Genomic DNA, 20785 nt, shown 5'->3' on the forward strand with positions numbered 1-20785 from the left:
GGCCCAGCCTACTTCTTGAATTAAAAAACAAAAAACAAATGAACAAAAAACCCAGGCAGATAATGAAATCCTGCATACACTCAAGTCTGCATGAAGCATAAGGCCAAACTAGAAAGTGGGCATTTGAACAACCCTCTTCCTGCTCCCTTCCCCTAACTAAAATGGGCTTCTGGGCCTATCAACCATTCTTTGGTGAAGAGCAGCAATTCCCCAGAGGCTCTTTAACAACAGCATTGGTGTTTGAGGTTGCATCTTTAAAACATGTATTTCAGGATTTGGGAGCTTCTGGAACCATAACTTTAACCCAGCCTTCCATAACAGTCTTTTTACTTTCTATTACAGAACATGACACTGCAATAATAGCAATGAACCGCTTCAGCTTTTTCACTTCTGCAGAAGCTAAAACAACTTCTCCAATATATAAAGGGGCTGGAAAGCTAATTTCCTGGGAAAGAAATACACAGCCTGGTCCTGGCATTTTAGTTCCCAGGAGAGCTGAGATAAGTCCGTTGATCAAAACGCCATGTACAATTGTATTTCCAAACTTGGTGTGTTTTGCAAAGTCTTCATTCAAATGCAAAGGATTGACATCCCCCGTTAATTCTGAGAAGGTTGCCACATCCGTCTGTGTGAAGGCCCTCTTAAGTTCAGCACGGTCTCCAACTTTGATGTGCATATGCTGAAAGTGCTGCAGGGTCAGCACTGGCAGGTTCAGGCAGACGGTCCTCCGAAGCCCACCCCACCAAAGGTGATGGCTGGAAATTAGTGGGAACATCTTCAGCACCCTCAAATTTCATCAAGAGCTTTTAGCCTGCTTCAGTCTTCAAACATGCAGGCACCAAAAAATAAATCTGAGAGTGGACGAATGTTTCCAAAATGGAAGACGATTCATTCAATCCAATACTAGTTCCCTACTATTACCAGATAATGCAAGGAGAAATGGAGAAACCTACAAGAGAAATAAAAAGGTTAAGGCATCGGGAGAAACTACAGTGAAGCACAGGGCAACGGGGAAACGTGCCCAGCTTTACAGGATAAACGAAGCTGATGCAGGAGCATTTTACAGAGCATCCTGAGAGGAAGCCTTCGAAAACAAATAGTCACATCTCAAAAAGAGCATACCAATATATAACACACAAGGCATTAAGCGTTAAATAAAAAAAAGTAAGCCTTAACCACAGGTTTGCAAGTTTTATCCCAAAACATCTCCCACAGAATTTAAAATCTAAGTGCTCTGTCTCACATTTTTGGAAACAATCAAGTCCTTTATTTTTCCCTACTTAGATCATTTTAACCATATTACATTTATGCAAGCACAAAAATGAGGTGTGTGTATTAAGAAGCAGTTGACCCATCACTCAGTCTTGTTTGGAATATATGAGGGAACAGTCTTTACCTGAATCACCCGGAAAGCACATTTTTTCCCTTTATAGGATCCTAACAGGGTCAAAGAGCTCCACAATTTGACAAGACCACTGCAGAAAGATCAAGAAAATACATAGTGTGTCATAGGCAGAGAACAAAATGAACCTCAACTAAGGTTTCTAAAATATTCACTTCTGACTTTGCAACTATAACCATCAATGGGAAAACTACAGCTGTAACCAAATCGTAAGTTTTGCCCTCTCTAGAGTACAAGTTTCTGGTGGATGAATGTTCATATTCATCCCAGTTTAAATTCCCAAAAGCTGCACAGAGTTCACAATAAAAAAATCATTCTCATTCTCAAAAAAAAAAAAGAGAGCATTTTTGCTCTATTTCTCCATCAGTCTCTCTGCCCTGTTATACTAGAAATTTCCCACTCTCTGTCATACCTGCTACATATTCTCAAGATAGCTGACAAGGTCTTCTCTTCATAGGTTAGGATGTCCAAAGGTAAGGCAGCATCAACCTGCATATGGAATAATGCTATTAGCAGGCTATTCTCACCATTATTCTTGAATGCTTGTCAACTTTTGACAACAAATGAGTTTTCAGCTTTTCTCCTCCACAAAAGCAGTATTTTATTTAATGGTGCTGGCGCTTTAGTTGCCTACTTACAGCTCCCCCTGCCTAGAATGTTCTGCCTACACCTCTTCATATGGCTGATGTCCCTCATCCTTTGAGCCTTCATTTAAATTGTTCCTTGACTGATCATTGAGATGAGACAAAGTCAGCTTGCTATGTTCTTTCGTGTACAGGACACCATACTTTCTCTTTCATAATTCACTTTATTCTTGTCACTGATCGTCTAACATGTTTTCCTACTACAAGAACCAAGACATTAGTCCACGTGGCAGAGGCCATGTCTGTTTGCAGCTATATAAACCCCAGGAACGAGGTTTTCTACCTGACACACAGGTACACACAGGGATATTTTAAAAAAATTTTTGTATTTAGAAAAATTATAGACTCACAAGAGATCACAAAGAAATGTACAGGGATTGGCCAGGCACAGTGGCTCACGCCTGTAATCCCAGCACCTTGGGAGGCCAAGGAGGGCAGATCACCTGAGGTCGGGAGTTTGAGACCAGCCTGATCAACACGGAGAAACCCCATTTTTACTAAAAATACAAAATTAGCCGGGTATGGTGGCGCATGCCTGTAATCCCAGCTACTTGCGAGGCTGAGGCAGGAGAATCACTTGAACCTGGGAGGCGGAGGGTGCGGTGAGCCAAGATCGTGCCATTGCACTCCAGCCTGGGCAACAAGAGTGAAACTCCGTTTCAAAAATAAATAAATAAAAAAGAAATGTACAGGGAGGTTCCATGCACTCTTCATCCAGCCTCCCACAATGTCAATGTCTTGCATAACTACAGTACAGTAGCAAAACTAGAAAACTGGTATTGGTACAATCCAGAGGTTATTCAGATTTTACCAATTATATGTCTACTCATATTTATACCTGTGTGTGGCTCTATGTAATTTTCCCACATAGGTAGCTCCATATAACTACCACCACAATCAATGATAAAGAACTGTACCACCATAAGACTCCCTTATTCTACCCTTTACAGCCACACCCACCCCTCCTTCCCTACTCCTCACCCCAGCAACCACTAACCTTTCTCCAGATTATATATAGTATTTCAAGAGTCTTCTATAAATGGAAACACCCAGTATGTCATGTTTTGGGATTGGCTTTTTTTCACTCAGCCTAATTCTCTGGAGATTCATCCATATTGTGTCTAAACAGGTCATTCCTTTTCATTGTCGAGTATATTCCATACTAGGAATGTACCATAGTTTATTCACCCATTGAAGGATATATGGGGTATTTTCAGTTTCACTGTTATTAAAAATAAAGCTGCTATGAATATTCATGTACAGGCTTTTGTGTGAACTTAAGTTTTCATTCCTCTGGAACAGATGCCCAGGAGTGCTAATGTTGGGTTCTATGGCAGATGCACGTTTAGTTTGTTAAAGATACTGCTGGCTGGGCGTGGTGGCTCACACCTGTAATCCCAGCACTTTGGGAGGCCGAGGCAGGCAGATCACGAGGTCAAGAGATGGAGACCATCCTGGTCAACATGGTGAAACCCTGTCTCCACTAAAAATACAAAAAAATTAGCTGGGTGTGGTGGCATGCGCCTGTAGTCCTAGCTACTTGGGAGGCTGAGGCAGGAGAATTGCCTGAACTCCGGAGGCAGAGGTTGCAGTGAATCAAGATTGTGCCACTGCACTCCAGCCTGGCAACAGAGTGAGACTCCATCTCAAAAAAAAAAAGATACTGCCAAACTATGTTCCAGAGTGGCTGCACCATTTTACATACTCACTGTGGTGTATGAGTGATCCAGTTTCTTTGCATTCTTGCTAGCACTTAGTGTTGTCATTTTTTATTTAGTCATTCTGCTAGGTACACAGTGGTATCTCATTGTGTCATTAATGTGCATTTCCCTCATGGCTAATGTTAAACATCTTTCCATGTGCGTCTTTGCCAACCATACATTCTCTTCAGTAAAATGTCTGTTAATGTTTTTGCCCATTTTCTAATTGAATTGTTTGGTTGAGTTTTGATACTTCTTTATTATTATTACCATTATTTTTTTGAGACAGTCTCACTCTGTCACCCTGGCTGGAGTGCAGTGGCATGATCTCGGCTCACTGCAACCTCCACCTCCCAGGTTCAAGTGGTTCTTCTGCCTTAACCTCCGGAGTAGCTGGGGTTATAGGCATGTACCACCAAACCCGGCTAGTTTTTATAGTTTTAGCAGAGATGGGGTTTTGCCATGTTGGCCAGGATGGTCTCAAACTACTGACCTCAGGCGATCAACCCACCTCGGCCTCCCAAAGTGCTGGGATTACAGTCATGAGCCACCACGCCCCACGTGTTATTATTATTTTTGAGACAGGGTCTTGTTCTGTTGACCAGGCTGCAGTGCAGTGGTGCAATCATAGTTCACCACAGCCTTGAACTCCTGGCCTCAAGCAATCTTCCCGCCCTGGCTTCCCAAAGTGTTGGGATTATGGGCGTGAGCCACTGCACCAGGCCAAATGTCATTTATATATTCTAGACACTATAGTCCTTTGTTGGATACGTGGTTTACAAATATTTTCCCCCAGTGTGTAATACATCTTTTCATCCTTTCCCACCCCCACCCCCAGCCATGGTGATCACCACTCATTGCAACCTTGAGCTCTTGGGCTCAAGCAATCCTCCCACCTCAGCCTCCTGACTAGTTGGGACTATCGGGGCACACCACCACACCCAGCTCAATTTTTCAAATTGTTTTGTAGAGATGGGGTTTCACCAGATACCCAGGCTGGTCTGGAACTCCTGGGCTCAAGTGATCCACCTGCTTGGCCTTTCAAAGTGGTGGGATTATAGCTGTGAGCCACTGCACCTGGCCTTTTCATCCTCTTAAGAGTCTTTTGCAGAGTAAAAGTTTTAAAAATTTTGATGAGGTACTTAGCATATATTGATTTGACAGACTATATGAATTACAAAATAATTTCCTGAGCATCCTGTCTTCTCTCAACTTCTAAAACTCTACTTCTCTACTTCTGCTCTCAAAGTTGCTTAAAATGCTGGTCTATGACAAAATAATGAGTTGAATCAGAATATAAACCAATAGTATCATTAATCACCATGTTTAGTTCAGTTCATCTTTTTTTCATAAGGAGCTTTTTTTTTTTTTTTTTTTGAGACGGAGTCTCGCTCCGTTGCCCAGGCTGGAGTGCAGTGGTGCTATCTCGGCTCACTGCAAGCTCCACCTCCTGGGTTCATGCCATTCTCCTGCCTCAGCCACCCGAGTAGCTGGGACTACAGGTGCCCGCCACCACGCCCGGCTAATTTTTTGTGTTTTTAGTAGAGACGGGGTTTCACTACGTTAGCCAGGATGGTCTCACTCAATCTCCTGACCTTGTGATCCGCCCGCCTTGGCCTCCCAAAGTGCTGGGATTACAGGCGTGAGCTACCGTGCCCAGCTATTTTTTTTTGAGACGGAGTCTTGCTCTGTTGCCCAGGCTAGAATGCAGTGGCATGATCTTGGCTCACTTCAACCTCTGCCGCCCAGGTTCAAGCAATTCTCCTGCCTCAGCTTTCCAAGTAGCTGGGACTACAGGCATGCACCACCACGCCCAGCTAATTTTTGTATTTTCAGTAGAGAAAGGGTTTCACCATGTTGGCCAGGCTAGTCTCAAACTCCTGACCGTAAGTGATCCGCTCGTCTCAGCCTCCCGAAGAGCTGGGATTACAGGAGTGAGCCACTGTGCCTGGCCCATAAGGAGACTTCTCATTAAAAGTGGTAGTGCACTGGTTCTGCTGCAAATTCCTTTATCTCTTCAAGATGGGCAAAGAGTTTGCAGGCTGCCAGTCTAGGCCACACTTTGAGTAGCACTGTGCCACAACAAACATTTGTCTAACGTGTTCCTTGTCAAACAGAAGGCATATTAGAATAAACCCAACAAAATTCATCACTTCTGAAAGTTTACTTCTGCAATTTCACAGTTTTAAAATAATCTCTAGAGGAATACAAAAATTAGCTGGGCGTGGTGGCAGGCACCTGTAGTCCCAGCTGATAGAGCAAGACTCTGTCTCAAAAAATAAATAAATGAAAATAAAATAAAATAATCTCTAGGGGAACCCTCATACACTACTGTGAGGAATGTAAATGTACAACCACTATGGAGAGCAGTATGGAGGTTTCCGAAAAAACTAAAAATAGGTCAGGTGCAGTGCCTCACGTCTGTAATCCCAGTGCTTTGGGAGGCCAAGGCAGGAGGATTGCTTGAGTCCAGGCGCCTGGGCAACATAGTGAGACCTCGTCTCTACAAGTAAAAAAATTGGCATGGTGGCACATGCCTGTGGTCCCAGCTACTCGGGATACTGGGGTGGGAGAATCACTTGAGCTTGGGCGGTTGAGGCTGTAGTGAGCCATGACCATGCCACTGCACTCCACCCTGGGCATCACGGCAAGACTTCACCTCAAAAACAAAAAACAAAAGAAACTAAACTAAAAATAGAATACCATTTAATCCAGCAAGTCTACTACTGAGCATAAATCCGAGAGAAAGGAAATCAATTCAAAAAGACATGTGCAGCTGGGCGTAGTGGCTCATGCTGTCATCCCAGCACTTTGGGAGGCCAAGGCGGGGGAAAAAAAGAAAAAAGACATGCACTCTCATATTTATTGCAGTACTATTCCCAATAGCCAAAATATAGAACTTAAGTGCCAATCAATGGATTTAAAAAAAAAAAGTGGTATATATTACAATGGAATATTATTCAGCCATAAAAGAGAATGAAATTCTGTCATTTGCAGCACCATGAATAGAACTGGAGGCCATTTTGTTAAGTGAAGTAAGCCAGGCACAGAAAGACAACTGTTGCATGTTCTCACTCATATGTGAGAGCTAAAAAAGCAGACCTTGCCAGGCACAGTGGCTCACGCCTGTAATCCCAGCACTTTGGGAACCCAAGGCACATGGATCACCTGAGGTCAGGAGTTCAAGACCAGCCCGGCCAACGTGACGAAACCCTGTCTCTAGTAAAAATACAAAAATTAGCTGGGTATGGTAGCGTGTGCCTGTAATCTCAGCTACTAGAGGGGCTAAGCCAGGAAGATCCCTTGAATCTGGGAGGCAGAGGCTGCAGTGAGCCGAGAATGTGCCACTGCACTCCAGCCTGGGCAACAAAGCAAGACTCCAACTCAAAAAAAAAAAAAAAAAAAAAAAGTAGATCTCATGAGGATAGAAAGTAGATTGGTGATTATCAGAGGCTGAGAAGGGTAGGGGGGTACAGAGGATGAAGGGAGAAAAAAAGGAATACAAATGTGTTTATTACAATAAATGAATAAAAATTTAAAAATACAGAGTTGTGTAATTTAATTTTTTTTTTTTTATGTTTGAAAAGCATTCTATCTGTATTTTTTTTTGAGACAGAGTCTTGCTCTGTCGCCAGGCTGGAGTGCAGTGGTACGATCTTGGCTCACTGCAACCTCTGCCTCCTGGGTTCAAGCGATTCTCCTGCCTCAGCCTCCTGAGTAGCTGGGACTACAGGTGCCCGTCACCACACCTGGCTTATTTTTGTATTTTTAGTAGAGATGGGGTTTCATCATGTTGGCCAGGATGGTCTCGATCTCTTGACCTCATGATCTGCCCACCTCGGCCTCCAAAGTGCTGGGATTATAGGCGTGAGCCACCGCGCCCGGCCTCTTTCTGTATTTCTTACAAAGATCTTTGGAATGTTCAATCTACCAAGTGATTCCATACCTCCCCAAACAGGTCCTTCACGGCCGAAATAAGCAGCTGTTTGAACTGTGCAGCATTCAGTCCAACTCCACAATCTTGAAATTCTCTAAAAAAAGTCAAAAAAAAAAAAAAAAAAAAAAGACATATTAAATTTCATTCTATTCAGTTTCATGTTAGAAAAGTAATCTAAAATAGAACTTAGGAAACTAAACTTACAGGCAGACTTTCATGTAGTGGTACTCAGAAGGGTTTTTGCAAACTACTCTTTCATATGTGGCAGCAGGGGCAGGCATCTTTTCCAGTGCTGATCACACCTACAGTAAGTCAAGAGGGCTAGAAATGACCAATGCACATGCTATTTTTCACAGTTTTGATGAGAATCTGGCCTATTTGTTTTTTGTTTGTTTGTTTGTTTGAAGGCAGGGTCTCACCCTGTCACCTAGGCTGAAGTGCAGTGGTGCAATCACAGTTCATTGCAGCCTCCACCTCAGGCTCTCCAGGCTCAGGTGATCCTCCTGCCTCAGACTCCTCAGTAGCTGGGTGTATAGGCACGTGCCACCACATCCAGCAAATTTTTGTATTTTTTGTAGAGACAGGGTTTCACCACGTTGCCCAGGCTGGTTTCAAACTCCTGGGCTCAAGCGATTTGCCCACCTCAGCCTCCCAAAGTGCTGGGATTACAAGTGTGAGTCACCAGGCCCGGCCTTCCTGTTTTTTTTTTTTTTTTTTGGAGAAGGAGTCTTGCTCCGTTGCCCAGGCTGGAGTGCAGTGGCACAATCTTGGCTCACTGCAACCTCCACTTCCTGGATTCAAGCAATTCTCCTGCTTCAGCCTCCCGAGTAGCTAGGATTATAGGCATGTGCTACCACGCCTGGCTAACTTTTTTGTATTTTTAGTAGAGACAGGGATTCACCATATTGGTCAGGCTGATCCGGAACTCCTGACCTTGTGATACGCCCGCCTCGGACTCCCAAAGTGCCGGTATTACAGGCATGAGCCACCGTGCCCGGCCTCCTATTTGGTTTTTAAGACTTCTGAGCACAGTAACTCATCTAATTCTGATCAAACTAAGGTTACCCATACGAATACAAAAGAAGTTTCTATATTCTGTATATGCCAAATCACTGTACTCTTACTTAAAACATCCTAACATAATTTTGGCTAACGATTTTCCTTATGAGCATCCAGCTCTTTGCTAAACATTTCATATGCCTTAGCTTGCCTTCAAAATGCTCCTGAGGTAAGAGGTATTATTATTCCCATCTTTGGGAAGATGACACAGAGGTTTAGTAAACATAGGTAACATGTGCCCAAGGGTGCCCAGAGATTCCAACCACTCTGAGCCTGCTCAAGACCAGTTATGATGCCTCTTTATCCAAAGAAAAAGAAAAGGCATAAAGGAGTAAAATCTAAGATTTGAAGGTCCTCTTCTTGTTTACTCTCAGTCAACACAGAACACAAAGAGAAGAATGAGGGATGGTCGTTCTGCCATCTCCTCCCATCCTGGGTCTGCCTGCTCTCAGTCCAAAAGCCAGGTCTGTGCAAGACTATCTGTGAACGACTGAGCTTAAACAGCACAGGGGTTGAGAAGAGGGATTCCTGGAAGGCGCACTCAATGCAGCTTCTAAAAGGTCTGAACTTTCAAGAACGTAGAACATGCTCATCTCTCTGTACACAGTTCCTCTCCTTGGCTCCACGCCAACCTTGCTCTCCCTCTAGATAGGTCCTATTCATCCTTCAACTTTCAGTTTAAATACCACCTCTTCATGGAGGTCTTCTCTAACACCCTGCTCTAAGTTTAAGTCCCCGTGTTATGCAATCTCTTAACGTTGTCTATTTGTTTAATATATGGATCCCCCACTACAGGGACCAGGAAACTGAGGCCCAATCAAGGAAAGGGACTTATCCAAGGTCACAGAGCTATGGACCAGGATTTCAAAACCACTCTGGGTTAGACCCAGTTCCAACCACTCCCAGATGATGACCTCTGGAGAAAAGAAGTCAGGGTCAAGGAGCTACATCTACCAATCCATTCAACAAACATTAATACTTTGGGGCCTGGCGTGGTGTTCATGCCTGTAATCTCAACAGTTTGGGAGGCCAGGAGTTTGAGACCAGCCTGGGAAACACAGTGAGACCCTATCTCTAAAAAAAAGAAAAAAAATTTAAATTAGCCAGGCATGGTAGTGTGTGCCTGTAGTCCCAGCTACTCCAGGGGCTGAGGTGGGAGAATAGCTTGAGTCTGGGAGGTTAAGGATACAGTGCACTGTGATTGCAACATTGTACTCCATTCCAGCCTGGGTGACAGAGCATGACCCTGTCTCCAAAACAAACAAACAAGAAATACTGTAATACTATGACACAAAGTTAGGTATTCAAATGAGGCAAAAGTGATAGTGGTAGACCTATATATTCAAAAGAATCCTTGGTTTCAGGACAGCGGCAATAGTTACCTGATGCTCCTTTCCCAGTCACTAGAGTCTCTCTTAACTAGAAGGGCAGGGAGAACAAGAAACCTCATCTGTTTCTTTCATTGCTTGGCATATAAATGTTTTTTAGTGTTACTGCCTTGATGGAGCTGCCTGCCTAAAGTAGGGGAGTGAAATTAGGCCCAGGGCTTAGATGCCAGTAAAACGAAGACTTACACAACATTCACGAGATGGACAGTGGTGATGGCTGCACAGCGTTGTGAATGTACTCAATGTCACTTACGATAAATTTTGTGTCACGTATTCTTTGCAATTTAAAAAAAAAGGCTTACAAATGACAGCACTGCCCTCTGCAGGCTGTTCTGAGATTAAAGGAGAGGATGCCTGGGAAATTCTTTTGTATAAACTGGTATTAAATATGTTCACCAGGCTCTCTACAGATGTGGGCTCACGAAGTCACTGTCATCGTCATCTTTAAAGTCAGTCTTGTTGTTTGTTTTGTCACCCAGGCTAGAGTGCTTCGGGTCGAAAAAATTCTCGTTCCTCAGCCTCCTGAGTAGCTGGGATTACAGGCGTGCGTCATCACGCCTGGTTAACTTTTGTATTTTTAGTACAAATGGGGTTTCGCCGTTGGCCCAGGCTGGTCTCGAACTCCTGGCGTCAAGTGCTCCGCCGGCCTCGGCCCCCTCAAAGTGCTGGGATTACAGGCATGAGCCACCGCGCCCGGCCTAAAGTCAGTCTTTTTTAGTGGCTGCGCAGGGATGCGCCTAATCTGACCTATTAGTAATAAATCTTTGATTCCCCCTACTCCCCCGCTTCTCCATCCCTACGGCGGCCAGTGAGTCTATCAACTTCTACTCAAGCTACATCGTTCCTCTGCTCAAAATCTTGCTATAGTTCCCGTTTTATTCAGAGTAAGGCCAAAGTCCTTAGAGCAGCCTGCAAGGCTCTGCCTCATCTGCAGGGCTGCTCCCTCTACACCTCTGACTTCAGGTCCTGCCATTCTCCCTCCGCTCCATCCCCGCCACCACACAGGCCTAGTCTAGCTCTTTCTCACGCGTCAGTCTCGCTCCCACTCCTGGGCCTCGGCTCTAGCTTTTCCCCATGCTGGGAAAGCTCTTCCTCCAGGCAGCCACCAGGCTCACACCCTTGCCTCCTTCCTGGCTTAGCTCAAATCTCAATCGGTTTGGCCCAGTGCCCTTCTCGGCTAACACCCCCATGCCCCGTCCCTGCTTTTTTCTTCGTAGAATTTGCCTTTTTCTATGACAATTATGTAACTCATTTATCTTTATCTGTACTTCCCCTCCCCATCCTAACAAAAGTCCACTCCAAGAATCTTCCTATCTTGTTCACTGCTGTTTCCCAAGGCCCTAAAACACTGGGTCGTGCACAGTGGGCGTGCAACGTACAGTTTTTGGACTCAATCACTTTAAAAAGCTCAATTTCCCTACTATTGAGCACTTGGGTGGCTTTCAATATTTTTCAACAACCACTATTTAGCGCTCACCTCGCGCCGGGCGCACGGAGCGCGCTCAGGACACGGTTCCGAAGTCTCGCCCGGGCCTCTCGGCCACGTTCTGCGGCCGAGACCCTACGCGGCGCCGTACGGAGGCCCTCAGCGCCCGGGGCCGGAGAGGACAAGCTGCCCAAACCGCACCGCCCGCCCCGCGCATGCGCCCCGGGCGCGGCCAACTGAGAGGGCTCCCGGACAACCGCCGCTCTTTGGAGGGCGTCCACCTACCCACTCTTCGTCGGACTAGCCTGACGCCTGCCCAGACTCCTATTCGCCGCAAGGACCCGTCAAGGTTTGGGGCTCCCCGGCAACAGCCAGAGCTGGGCCCGAGAAACTCCTGGCGTCTTTACGTTCGGCTTCTCCTCGCCCCGCCCCATGACGCGTAACGCCCAGGCGGATATGACGTCACCGCGCGGCGTCTTCCTAAGGACCCAGGCGCGAATCCTGATCCGGAGCTGAGAGCGGCCGAGCTCAGCGCCCTCTGGTGTCCACTCCAGGAAAGCCGTGTGTGCAATTTGCTTGGGGTGCGGTTTGGGGCGTGTTTATTCCGCCTTGGACGGTGCTTCATAGTTATCCATTTCTTCATGCATTCATTCATTCAACAATTTTTTTGTTGTTTTTTTTGAGACAGTTTCACTCTATCGCCCAGGCTGGAGTGCATTGGCGTGATCTGGCTTACTGCTACCTCCGCCTCCAAGGCTCAAGCGATTCTCCCACCTCAGCCTCCTGAGTAGCTGGGACTACAGGTATGCTCCACCATGCCTGGCTAATTTTTGTATTTTTAGTGGAGACGGGGTTTCACCATGTTGGCCAGGCTGGTCTCGAACTCCTGGCCTCAAGTGATCTGCCCACCTTGGCCTCCCAAAGTGCTGGGATTACAGACGTGAGCAACCGCGCCCGAGTCATTCTACAAACTTTTAAAATTATATTATAATTTATTTATTGAGATGGAGTCTCGCTCTGTCACCCAGGCTGGAGTGCAGTGGCGCGATCTCGGCTCACTGCAACCTCCGCCTCCCTTCAAGTGATTCTTCTGCCTCAGCCTCCCAAGTAGCTGGGACTACAGGCATGCACCACCATGCCCAGCTAATTTTTGTATTTTTAGTAGAGACGAGGTTTCACCATGTTGGCCAGGATGGTCTCGATCTCTTGACCTCGTGATCTGCCCACCTCGGCCTCCCAAAGTGTTGGGATTACAGGCGTGAGCCACCGTGCCTGGCCCAATTTTTGTATTTTTATTAGAGACGGGGTTTCACCATGTTGGCCAAGCAGGTCTCAAACTCCTGACCTCAGGCAATCCACCCACCTCACCTCCCAAAGTGCTGGGATTACAGACGTGAGCCACCGCGCCCAGCCTACAAATTTATATCTAGCATCTCCTCTCCTCAAGATCTCCTATGTCAAGCACTCCCCAAAGATAGGACCCACTCTCAGTGTCCCTTGTGACCCCCAGCACATAGTAGGTGTTCTATCTAGGCCGTCCTGAAAAGACCCACAAAGTAAAGACTTACTTTGTGCTAGGCACTGTGCAAAATATTTTACATATGTTATCTCATGGAACCCTCACGCAATCCTAAGATGGCTATTACTATGATCGTCGCCATTTTAGAGGTAGAAACTGAGGCACAGGCCAGGCGCAGTGGCTCATGCCTGTAATTCCAGCACTTTGGGAGGCCGAGGCGGGCAGATGACTTGAGGCCAGGAGTTCGAGACCAGCCTGGCCAGCACGGTGAGACCCCTGCCTCTACTAAAAATACAAAAATTAGCCGGGCATGATGGCGCACACCTGTAATCCCAGTTACTCGGGAGGCTGACGCAGAAGAATTGCTTGAACCTGGGAGGTAGAGGTTGCAGTAAGCCGAGATCACACCACTGCACTCCAGCCTGGCAACAGAAAAAGAAACTGAGGCACAGAGAGGCTAAGTTATTTGCTCAAGATCACAGTTACAAGCAGTGGCATGGGCTGTCTGATTCTAGCCAGTGCTCTCCATACTGCACTGTATTACCACCAATTGAGGGGCTGCAGTGGGAAGGGAACCTTTAGTGCAACCCCCATGAGGATGGGGCCTTGTCTGTGTTTCTCACCACTGCATCCCAGTTCCTGGTACCCAATGGTGACCCAACATCTATTTACTGAAGGCATTTGTTCATAAATGGATGTGCTGGTTTTGCTTGGGTTGGGGGGCAAAGGGTTGCCTTGCACAGGACAGTTGAGTCAGCGGGGATCTCCTTCCTCAATTCTTTTCTCAAAATCCCACTGTGCTGTTTCCAGAAGCTTCAGTCCTCAACCTTGGCCATGCTCTCCAGTTCTGTGGTTCCTACTTTCTTCTTCCTTCAGAGGAGACAGGGCTTCTTCCAGATGTGGGAAGGTGGAGAAAGCAAACACAGACCCCACAGACCTCAGCATTATCTTTCTCAAAGCAGCTTGATTTCAGAAGCTGCCAGAACTTGCTTCAAATGCATCCTCTGCCACTTACCTACCTCCCTCATCTGTCACATGGAGAGATTATTAGCATCTACCTCACAGAGTTGAGGGGAAAAGAGTTGATGGTATAAAGTGTCTGGCACCCCAGGAAACCCTCAGTAATAGGAGAGGGTTCCTGTAAGCCAGCTGCCTGGCAAATGTATCCTGCCAGGTGACCCAGGAAAACCAGAGCAGTTCCTGCATTTTGAACTTCAAGGAACAATAGATAATTTTCACCCTGCTGCAACAAACCCTGAAAATGAAGTGTCTTCCCAGTTGCCTGAATTCTCTCATGCTGTCTTATTAATTCAGAGCGGAGGATAAAAGAGATGCTTTTGAATGATAAAGACAAACAACTTTTGTTTTTTGGCTGGGTGTGGTGGCTCAGGCCTGTAATCCAGCACTTTAGGAGGCCTATGTGGGTGGAACACCTGAGGTCAGGAGTTCAAGACCAGCCTGGCCAACATGGTGAAACGCTGTCTCTACTAAAAATACAAAAATTAGCTGGGTGTGAAGGTGCACACCTGTAATCCCAGCTACTCGGGAGGCTGAGGCAGGAGAATTGCTTGAGCCCAGGAGGCAGAGGTTGCAGTGAGCTGAGATCACGCCACTGCACTCTAGCTGAGATGACAGAGCGAGACTCTGCCAAAAAACAAAACAAAACAAAAAAAACTTCTGTTTTTCAACTAAATTTTATATAAAAAAATTGTTTTTGGACAGTGTCTCACTGTCACCCAGACTGTAGTATAATAATGTGATCATGGGTCACTGCAGCCTCAACCTCCCAGGCTCAACCAATCCTCCCACCCCAGCCTCCCAAGTAGCTGGGACTACAGGTGCATGCCACCATGGCCAGCTAATTTTTAATGTTTTTGTAGAAACAGGGTCTCACCATGTTGCTCAGGCTGGTCTTGAACTCCTGGGCTCAAGCGATCCTTCGGCATTGGCCTCCCAAAATGCTGGGATTACAGGTGTGAGGCACCGCACCGTGCCTAAATTTTATCTTTTGAATAGGTACTGTAGGCTTACAGCATACATTTCAAATGACATAAAGGGATAAATATTAAAAGTGAGTCTCCCTTTCACCTCTTCCCCTGTCAGCCTCTCCCCTCTCCAGGAGCAACAACTAGTATGAGTTTCTTAAGTGTCCCCTGAAAAATATGATATGGGGGCTTTTCCCTCTTGACGATATATCTAAAATTGCTCCAAATCAAAACACACAAGGCTGCCTCAGTCTTTTTTTCTTTTTTTTTTGGAGACAGGGTCTCACTCTGTGGTCCAGGCTGGAGTACAGTGGTGCAAACATAGGTCACTGCAGCCTTAAACTCCTGGGCTCAAGGGATCCTCCTGCCTCAGCCTCCAGAGGAGCTGGTACTATAGGCATGTGTCACCACACCTGGCTAATTTTTTTAGTTTTTATTTTTAGAGAGGGGATCTTGCTATGTTGCCCAGGTTAGCTGCCTCAGTCTTTATGAAAGTTACCCTATACTGCATTGGGTGGAGCCAGTTAGTTCTTAAGACGACCATTTCAGGCACCCTCTGTTGTTTCAGAGCAAAGTTGTTGGGGTAGGTCTCTATTTTATGTTCCTGAAAGGTACGGCAGCCAAGAATGAGTTAAGTCCACATTTCCCCTCTGCTGTGTGGCTCCCCTCCCTGCCTTACTTATTGGTGCCAAATGGATTTTTCTAAAGCTGAGGAGCTTTCTCAACTTGGGGAAGAAAAGGCAAGAGAGAGGGGTCCAAGTGAGATTCTAGTCCCCTGTTCTCCATTGATTTAATGGAAAACATACCCCCTTATGTCAGCAGATTGTGGAGATAGGACAAAGGAAGTGAAAATGATCAGAAGTTAAAACCTATGGAACTGTAGCCATTGTTTCTGTTTAGAGAACAAGATCACATAGTTTAGGGAGATTTGCCAAGTACCAGATAACTTGCTCACATTATTCCATCAACCATGCAATGTCACTGTTATTACCACTTTTCACAGATGAAGAAAATGAAGCTAAGTCATTTATCTAAGGTGGTGAGAGGCTCCAGGGCCTAAAAGGCTGCATTCCATCCCTCCCATGTGGAAGACCAGGCTGGGAACTGCTCCTTTGAGGCAATTCAAGTGTCATCTCCAAACAAGAAACTCTGAAAAGCAGGCAGTGCTTTAGAATACCTAGAAGCCAAGCCTGAGAGAGAGAGAGAGACCCTCACAGAAGTGATCTATTGGGGAGATGGCCCCCAAGTGAAATCTGTAAGGGAGGAGGGAAGCAAGATAGGGCAGGAGAAGAAGCCAAGCAAAGATGTGGATTTGAAACCGGTCCAGTCATCCCACAGAACTGATGCTTATGGTTTCTTTTGAGTATATGTAGAATTTGACCTTCTCATCTTAAAATTTGAGAAAGTTACATTTGTCTTATCTGAGTTCCTTTCTCAGTAAACCAACCATGAGGCTTCCCAGATAGTATCAAGGAGCTGAAACTCACCAGATCACTGCATTTGGACAATGACAGTCCAGACCTTTCACCTTTCATGACTGCCTATCTCCCATGACCTGCTTTTTGTTGACCAACTCCCCTTCCTTATCCTTCCCTGATTCCTGTTTTCCTGCATTTAGTTATATTTCTGCTGTGTAAACTCCTAATTTTAGTCAGTCAGGAGATGGATTTGAGACTGATTTCCCATGTCCACAGCAGCAGCTCCCAAAGAAAGCCTTCTTCCCTGGCAATATTCATTGTTTCAGTGATTAGCTTTCTCTTTGGTGAGCGGCAGGACCTAGACGCAACACTTGGTGTTTCGGTAACAGATTCAGCTGAGTCTAGCCTCAGCTGGATCCCATGGGGAGTCCTGGAGCATAAATGATACTAAGGAAGCTTCTAGGCTTTGAGGCAAGGGGGCCAAGCCTTCTATAGGTGTCATTGGCTGCCACCTATAGGGTTGCCAGATTTAGCAAATAAAAATACAGGATAGGCCAGGCACGGTGGCTCATGTCTGTAATCACAGTGCTTTTGAAGGCTGAGGCAGGAGGATTGCTTGAGCCCAGGAGTTCTTACCCGTATATATGTGTGCAAATGCACAGAAATCCCAGGGGACTGACTGATGTGGGGGGGGGGGAAGGGGGGGGCTGTGCAGAGGGTGTAGGAGACTTTCATTTTTTCAGCAATCTTTTTGTTTGATTTTTTTTTTTGAGACAGAGTTTTGTTCTTGTTGCCCAGGCTGGAGTGCAATGGCACAATCTCAGCTCACTGCAACCTCCGCCTCCCAGGTTCAAGCGATTCTCCTGCCTCAGCCTCCCAAGTAACTGGGATTACAGGCATGCACCATTACACAGGGCTAATTTTTTTTTTTTTTTTGAGTCGGAGTTTCGCTCTTGTTGCCCAGACTGGAGTGCAATGGCCCGATCTCTGCTCACCTCCACCTCCACCTCCTGGGTTCAAGCAATTCTCCTGCCTCAGCCTCCAGAGTAGCTGGGATTACACGCATGCCCCACCATGCCCAGCTAATTTTGCATTTTTAATAGAGACAGGGTTTCTCCATGTTGATCAGGCTGGTCTTTAACTCCCGACCTCAGATGATCTGCCTGCCTTGGCCTCCCAAAGTGCTGGGATTACAGGCGTGAGCCACCGCACCCGGCTGTTTGATTTCTTTTAAAGTGACAGCATCATTTTGGTAACACTAATAATTATTAAATAAAAAATCAGGACCTGCTACTTACATCGTTAGGCACAAGAGGGAGCTGTGGACCACACCTATCTGTTACTTTTTTTTTCTCTGCAAAAACAAGCAAAAATACAGAATTCCCAGTTAAATTTGAGTTTCAGATAAACAATGAGTGGGGCATCTTTATACTAAAAACGTATTTGTCGTTTATCTGAAATTAACATTTAACTGGGCATCCCGTATTTTATCTGGCATCACTTGGACGTGAGAGGAGAAAAGGCATAGCTTCGCAGGCATCTCCAGTCATCTGAGGGTAGCTCAACAGGGCAGCCAACCCAGCAGGTGGGGGGTGGATGCAGCAGTCAGTAAAGGGGACCTGGGAAGGACATAAGCACACCCCTTTCGGGCAGGAACTCTGGGGGCAGTGCACCAGACAATGGTAAAAAAGACTAAAAGCCCTTTCCTAGACCATCAAAACCACCCCCATCACCCAGGGAACAGTGAGACAGCCTGGTCCCCTACCCCAGCACCCACCCCTCTGCCAGCAGCTACTGGAGGACATCTTTTCTCCTTCAGTCATTCCCCTGCTTGTCTGGGGGTTATAGCTGGAGTCACGCTGTTTAACTTTGTCTCACCCAGCATTTCTGAACTGTATTTAAATGACGGAGGAAACTTTCCTTGGAAGTGATCTTAGAAACCTCCCTCCTAAAAAAATGGCTCCAAGGCCCCAGGAAGGGAGATTTTGGGGAGGGGATAACCACCCTGTAATAAAGCAGCCCGTTTCTGGACGGGCCTTAAATCCTTTCTTCAAATTCAGAGACCTTCTCCTGGGGGTTCAAAGAGGTCCTTACAAAGAGATTTGCACCCCGTCTTCTCTGGAGGACTCTGCATCCCTGTTATAGGAACCTGGGGGCTCTGTGGGTTTGGATCTAGAAGGGCTCCAGGGAAAAGAGCAGGAGGAGTGGGCAACAGTAATGTCTAGCATAGCCCCAATTGTGTTATAAAAAAAAAATCCACAAAGCCAACCAGTTTTACACTGCTTACCCGTATGTATGTGTGCAAATGCACAGAAACCCCAATGGACTGACTGACGGGGGAAGAGTGGGGCTGTGCAGAGGGTGTAGGAGACTCTCCTTTTTTAAGCAGTCTTTTTGTTTGATTTCTTTTAAAGCGACAGAACATCATTTTGGTAACACTAATAATTATTAAATAAAAATCAGGACCTGCTACTTACATAGTTAGGCACAAGAGGGAGCTGTGGACCTATCTGTATGCTGTGCCTTTTATGCTGGAAGAAAAAAATGCTTCCTCAGCCCACCCCTAAGGCAGGAGAGCCGGACCTGGAAAGCAGGCTCCTATCCCTTATCTGAAATCCTAAAAAAAACTGGAAACCAAATATCTTCATCCAGCGCCCATGCTTAGTCTGAACTAAGGTGAGGCTTACAGCTTTTGTTCCACTTACTGTGGCTAGACATACATTGCATGGCAGAAATACGAATGCATTTATTTGACCATGTGTGGTGGCCCCAGACCCTGCAGAGGGCATCACATGATACATGGTATACACACTGTGATACCTTTCCAGGTCGGGACGCTTCTGAATTCAAATCACGTCTGGCCTGAGAGCTTTGGGGAGGGGTTGTCTTGGCAACCACCTTTCCAGTTGTCCTTCAGGAAGTCACCTGCCCCCAACCCAGCCAGCTTTGGCCTTTGGTCATTGGAATTGTTACCGCCTTACTGCCCCTACGAACTCTTCCTTCTTCCACCCCCTGCTGCAGCTCCTGGTGTGGCCTCGGATGCCTGTTCATTGCCTTGAGGATTTAAAGACCTAAGATCCAGAAACCAATGAAGGGAAGGTTCCTCCAGGAGCCAAGAGAGAGGGACTGTCCTGTTGCTGAAAGGAGACCCGAGTAGTAACCTGTCCTCTCCCTCTGCCAGACTAGGCTGATGATGGTCACAAGACTCTCCTCCCACTGCCAGCACAGGCAACCCCAAGTCCACACCCTGGTTGGTACCAGCCCCAGGGAGCAAATACTGGGCCCCAGAGCCCTGGGGCAGCTGGGGACACCAGAAGAGCCAGCCCCAGGACTGTCACCTGGCAGGTAATTTGAGGATATCTCCACTGCCCTATCTGTGAACAGCCCCGTCCCTCTAAAAAAAAACCCTCTACTTTTTTGTCTCCTTTCAGGAAATGGAGAAATTGCAAGAACAGCACCCAGTTTGGGGTTGGGGAGGGAGAAAAGGCTGTTGAGAAGGTCCAGTCTGTGGTTGAAGGGTGGTGCTGGAAGAGCTCAAAGGTGATGGCTCCTCCAAAGCAGAAGGCTGGGGCCTGCACGTGTTAAAATCTGCAGCCACCATTTTAGAACAATGTTAGTTACCTAAGCAACCCGTGGTCCTAAGAACAATATCCAGGGCTTGGAAAGTAAATAAGGGGGCCTACATTCAGCATTTATATATAAATATTAGACCCAAAATGTGTTTGAAGGCAGGTATAGCCCCTGGCCAGTAAGCAATGCCTTTAAAAGATGCCTGGGCAGACCCCAGCAGAGCCTCAGGGCTGGCTTCTGAAGCAGCAGCTAGGAGCAGCCACATTTTTTTTTCTTTTCTTTTTTTTTTTTTGAGACGGAGTCTTGCTGTGCTGCCCAGGCTGGAGTGCAGTGGCACAATCTTGGCTCACTGCAACCTCCGCCTCCCGGGTTCAAGCAATTCTCGTGCCTCAGCCTCCTGAGTAGCTGGGACTACAGGTGTGCACCAACATGCTTGGCAAATTTTTTGTATTTTTAGTAAAGAAGGGTTTTTGCCATGTTGGCCAGGCTGGTCTTAAACTCCTGACCGCAGGTGATCCAGCCGCCTCAGCCTCCCAAAGTTCTGGGATTACAGGCTTGAGCCACTGCGCCTGGCCAGGCCACATCTCTTAATTGCTTTCCATGCCAGACCCCAGAGAGGCAATGAGACTGAGCCGAGACTCCTCCCAAAGGAGAATATTGTTGGGAACAAACAACACTCATTTCCAGAGTATGGGGGCAGGGAGAGGATATCAGCAAGGTGAATGAGCCCTTCCAAA

At 46.5% G+C, this 20785-nt stretch overlaps 2 protein-coding genes across 4 annotated transcripts; both read right to left on the reverse strand.

Annotated features, from left to right (window-relative positions):
• Window positions 1-246: 246 nt before the first annotated feature.
• On the reverse strand, window positions 247-775 carry HTD2 (hydroxyacyl-thioester dehydratase type 2). The gene has a single exon (XM_055273116.2). It carries the CDS (start codon window positions 773-775, stop codon window positions 269-271), a length of 507 nt encoding a protein of 168 aa, XP_055129091.1. The 3' UTR covers window positions 247-268.
• RPP14 (ribonuclease P/MRP subunit p14) lies at window positions 247-12037 on the reverse strand. Of its 3 annotated transcripts, none has more exons than XM_055273138.2 (6): window positions 11842-12037; window positions 7888-7985; window positions 7693-7777; window positions 1815-1891; window positions 1397-1475; window positions 247-949 (listed from the first exon to the last, which is right to left on the reverse strand). In XM_055273138.2, exons 2-6 carry the CDS (start codon window positions 7962-7964, stop codon window positions 893-895), a joined length of 375 nt encoding a protein of 124 aa, XP_055129113.2. In that variant the 5' UTR covers window positions 7965-7985; window positions 11842-12037; the 3' UTR covers window positions 247-892. The 3 variants fall into 3 exon arrangements, with proteins under 3 accessions (XP_055129113.2, XP_055129105.2, XP_055129122.2); XM_055273130.2 differs by having other exon boundaries at window positions 11608-12012; XM_055273147.2 differs by having other exon boundaries at window positions 7888-8004; window positions 11608-12006.
• Between the last annotated feature and the right edge of the window lie 8748 nt (window positions 12038-20785).

Source organism: Symphalangus syndactylus, chromosome 1 (genome assembly GCF_028878055.3).
Source record: "Symphalangus syndactylus isolate Jambi chromosome 1, NHGRI_mSymSyn1-v2.1_pri, whole genome shotgun sequence".
NCBI lineage: Eukaryota > Metazoa > Chordata > Mammalia > Primates > Hylobatidae > Symphalangus > Symphalangus syndactylus.

What these genes read in the sequence shown, in the direction of transcription:
- HTD2 (XM_055273116.2), bottom strand. Translation starts at nt 775, where the DNA reads ATGTTCCCACTAATTTCCAGCCATCACCTTTGGTGGGGTGGGCTTCGG.
- RPP14 (XM_055273138.2), bottom strand. Translation starts at nt 7,964, where the DNA reads ATGCCTGCCCCTGCTGCCACATATGAAAGAGTAGTTTGCAAAAACCCT. An exon ending in CACTACATGAAAGTCTGCCT is followed by an intron (nt 7,778 to 7,887) that starts GTAAGTTTAGTT and finishes GACTTTTTTTAG; the next exon opens with AGAATTTCAAGATTGTGGAG. An exon ending in ATCTTGAGAATATGTAGCAG is followed by an intron (nt 1,476 to 1,814) that starts GTATGACAGAGA and finishes ATCTTTCTGCAG; the next exon opens with TGGTCTTGTCAAATTGTGGA.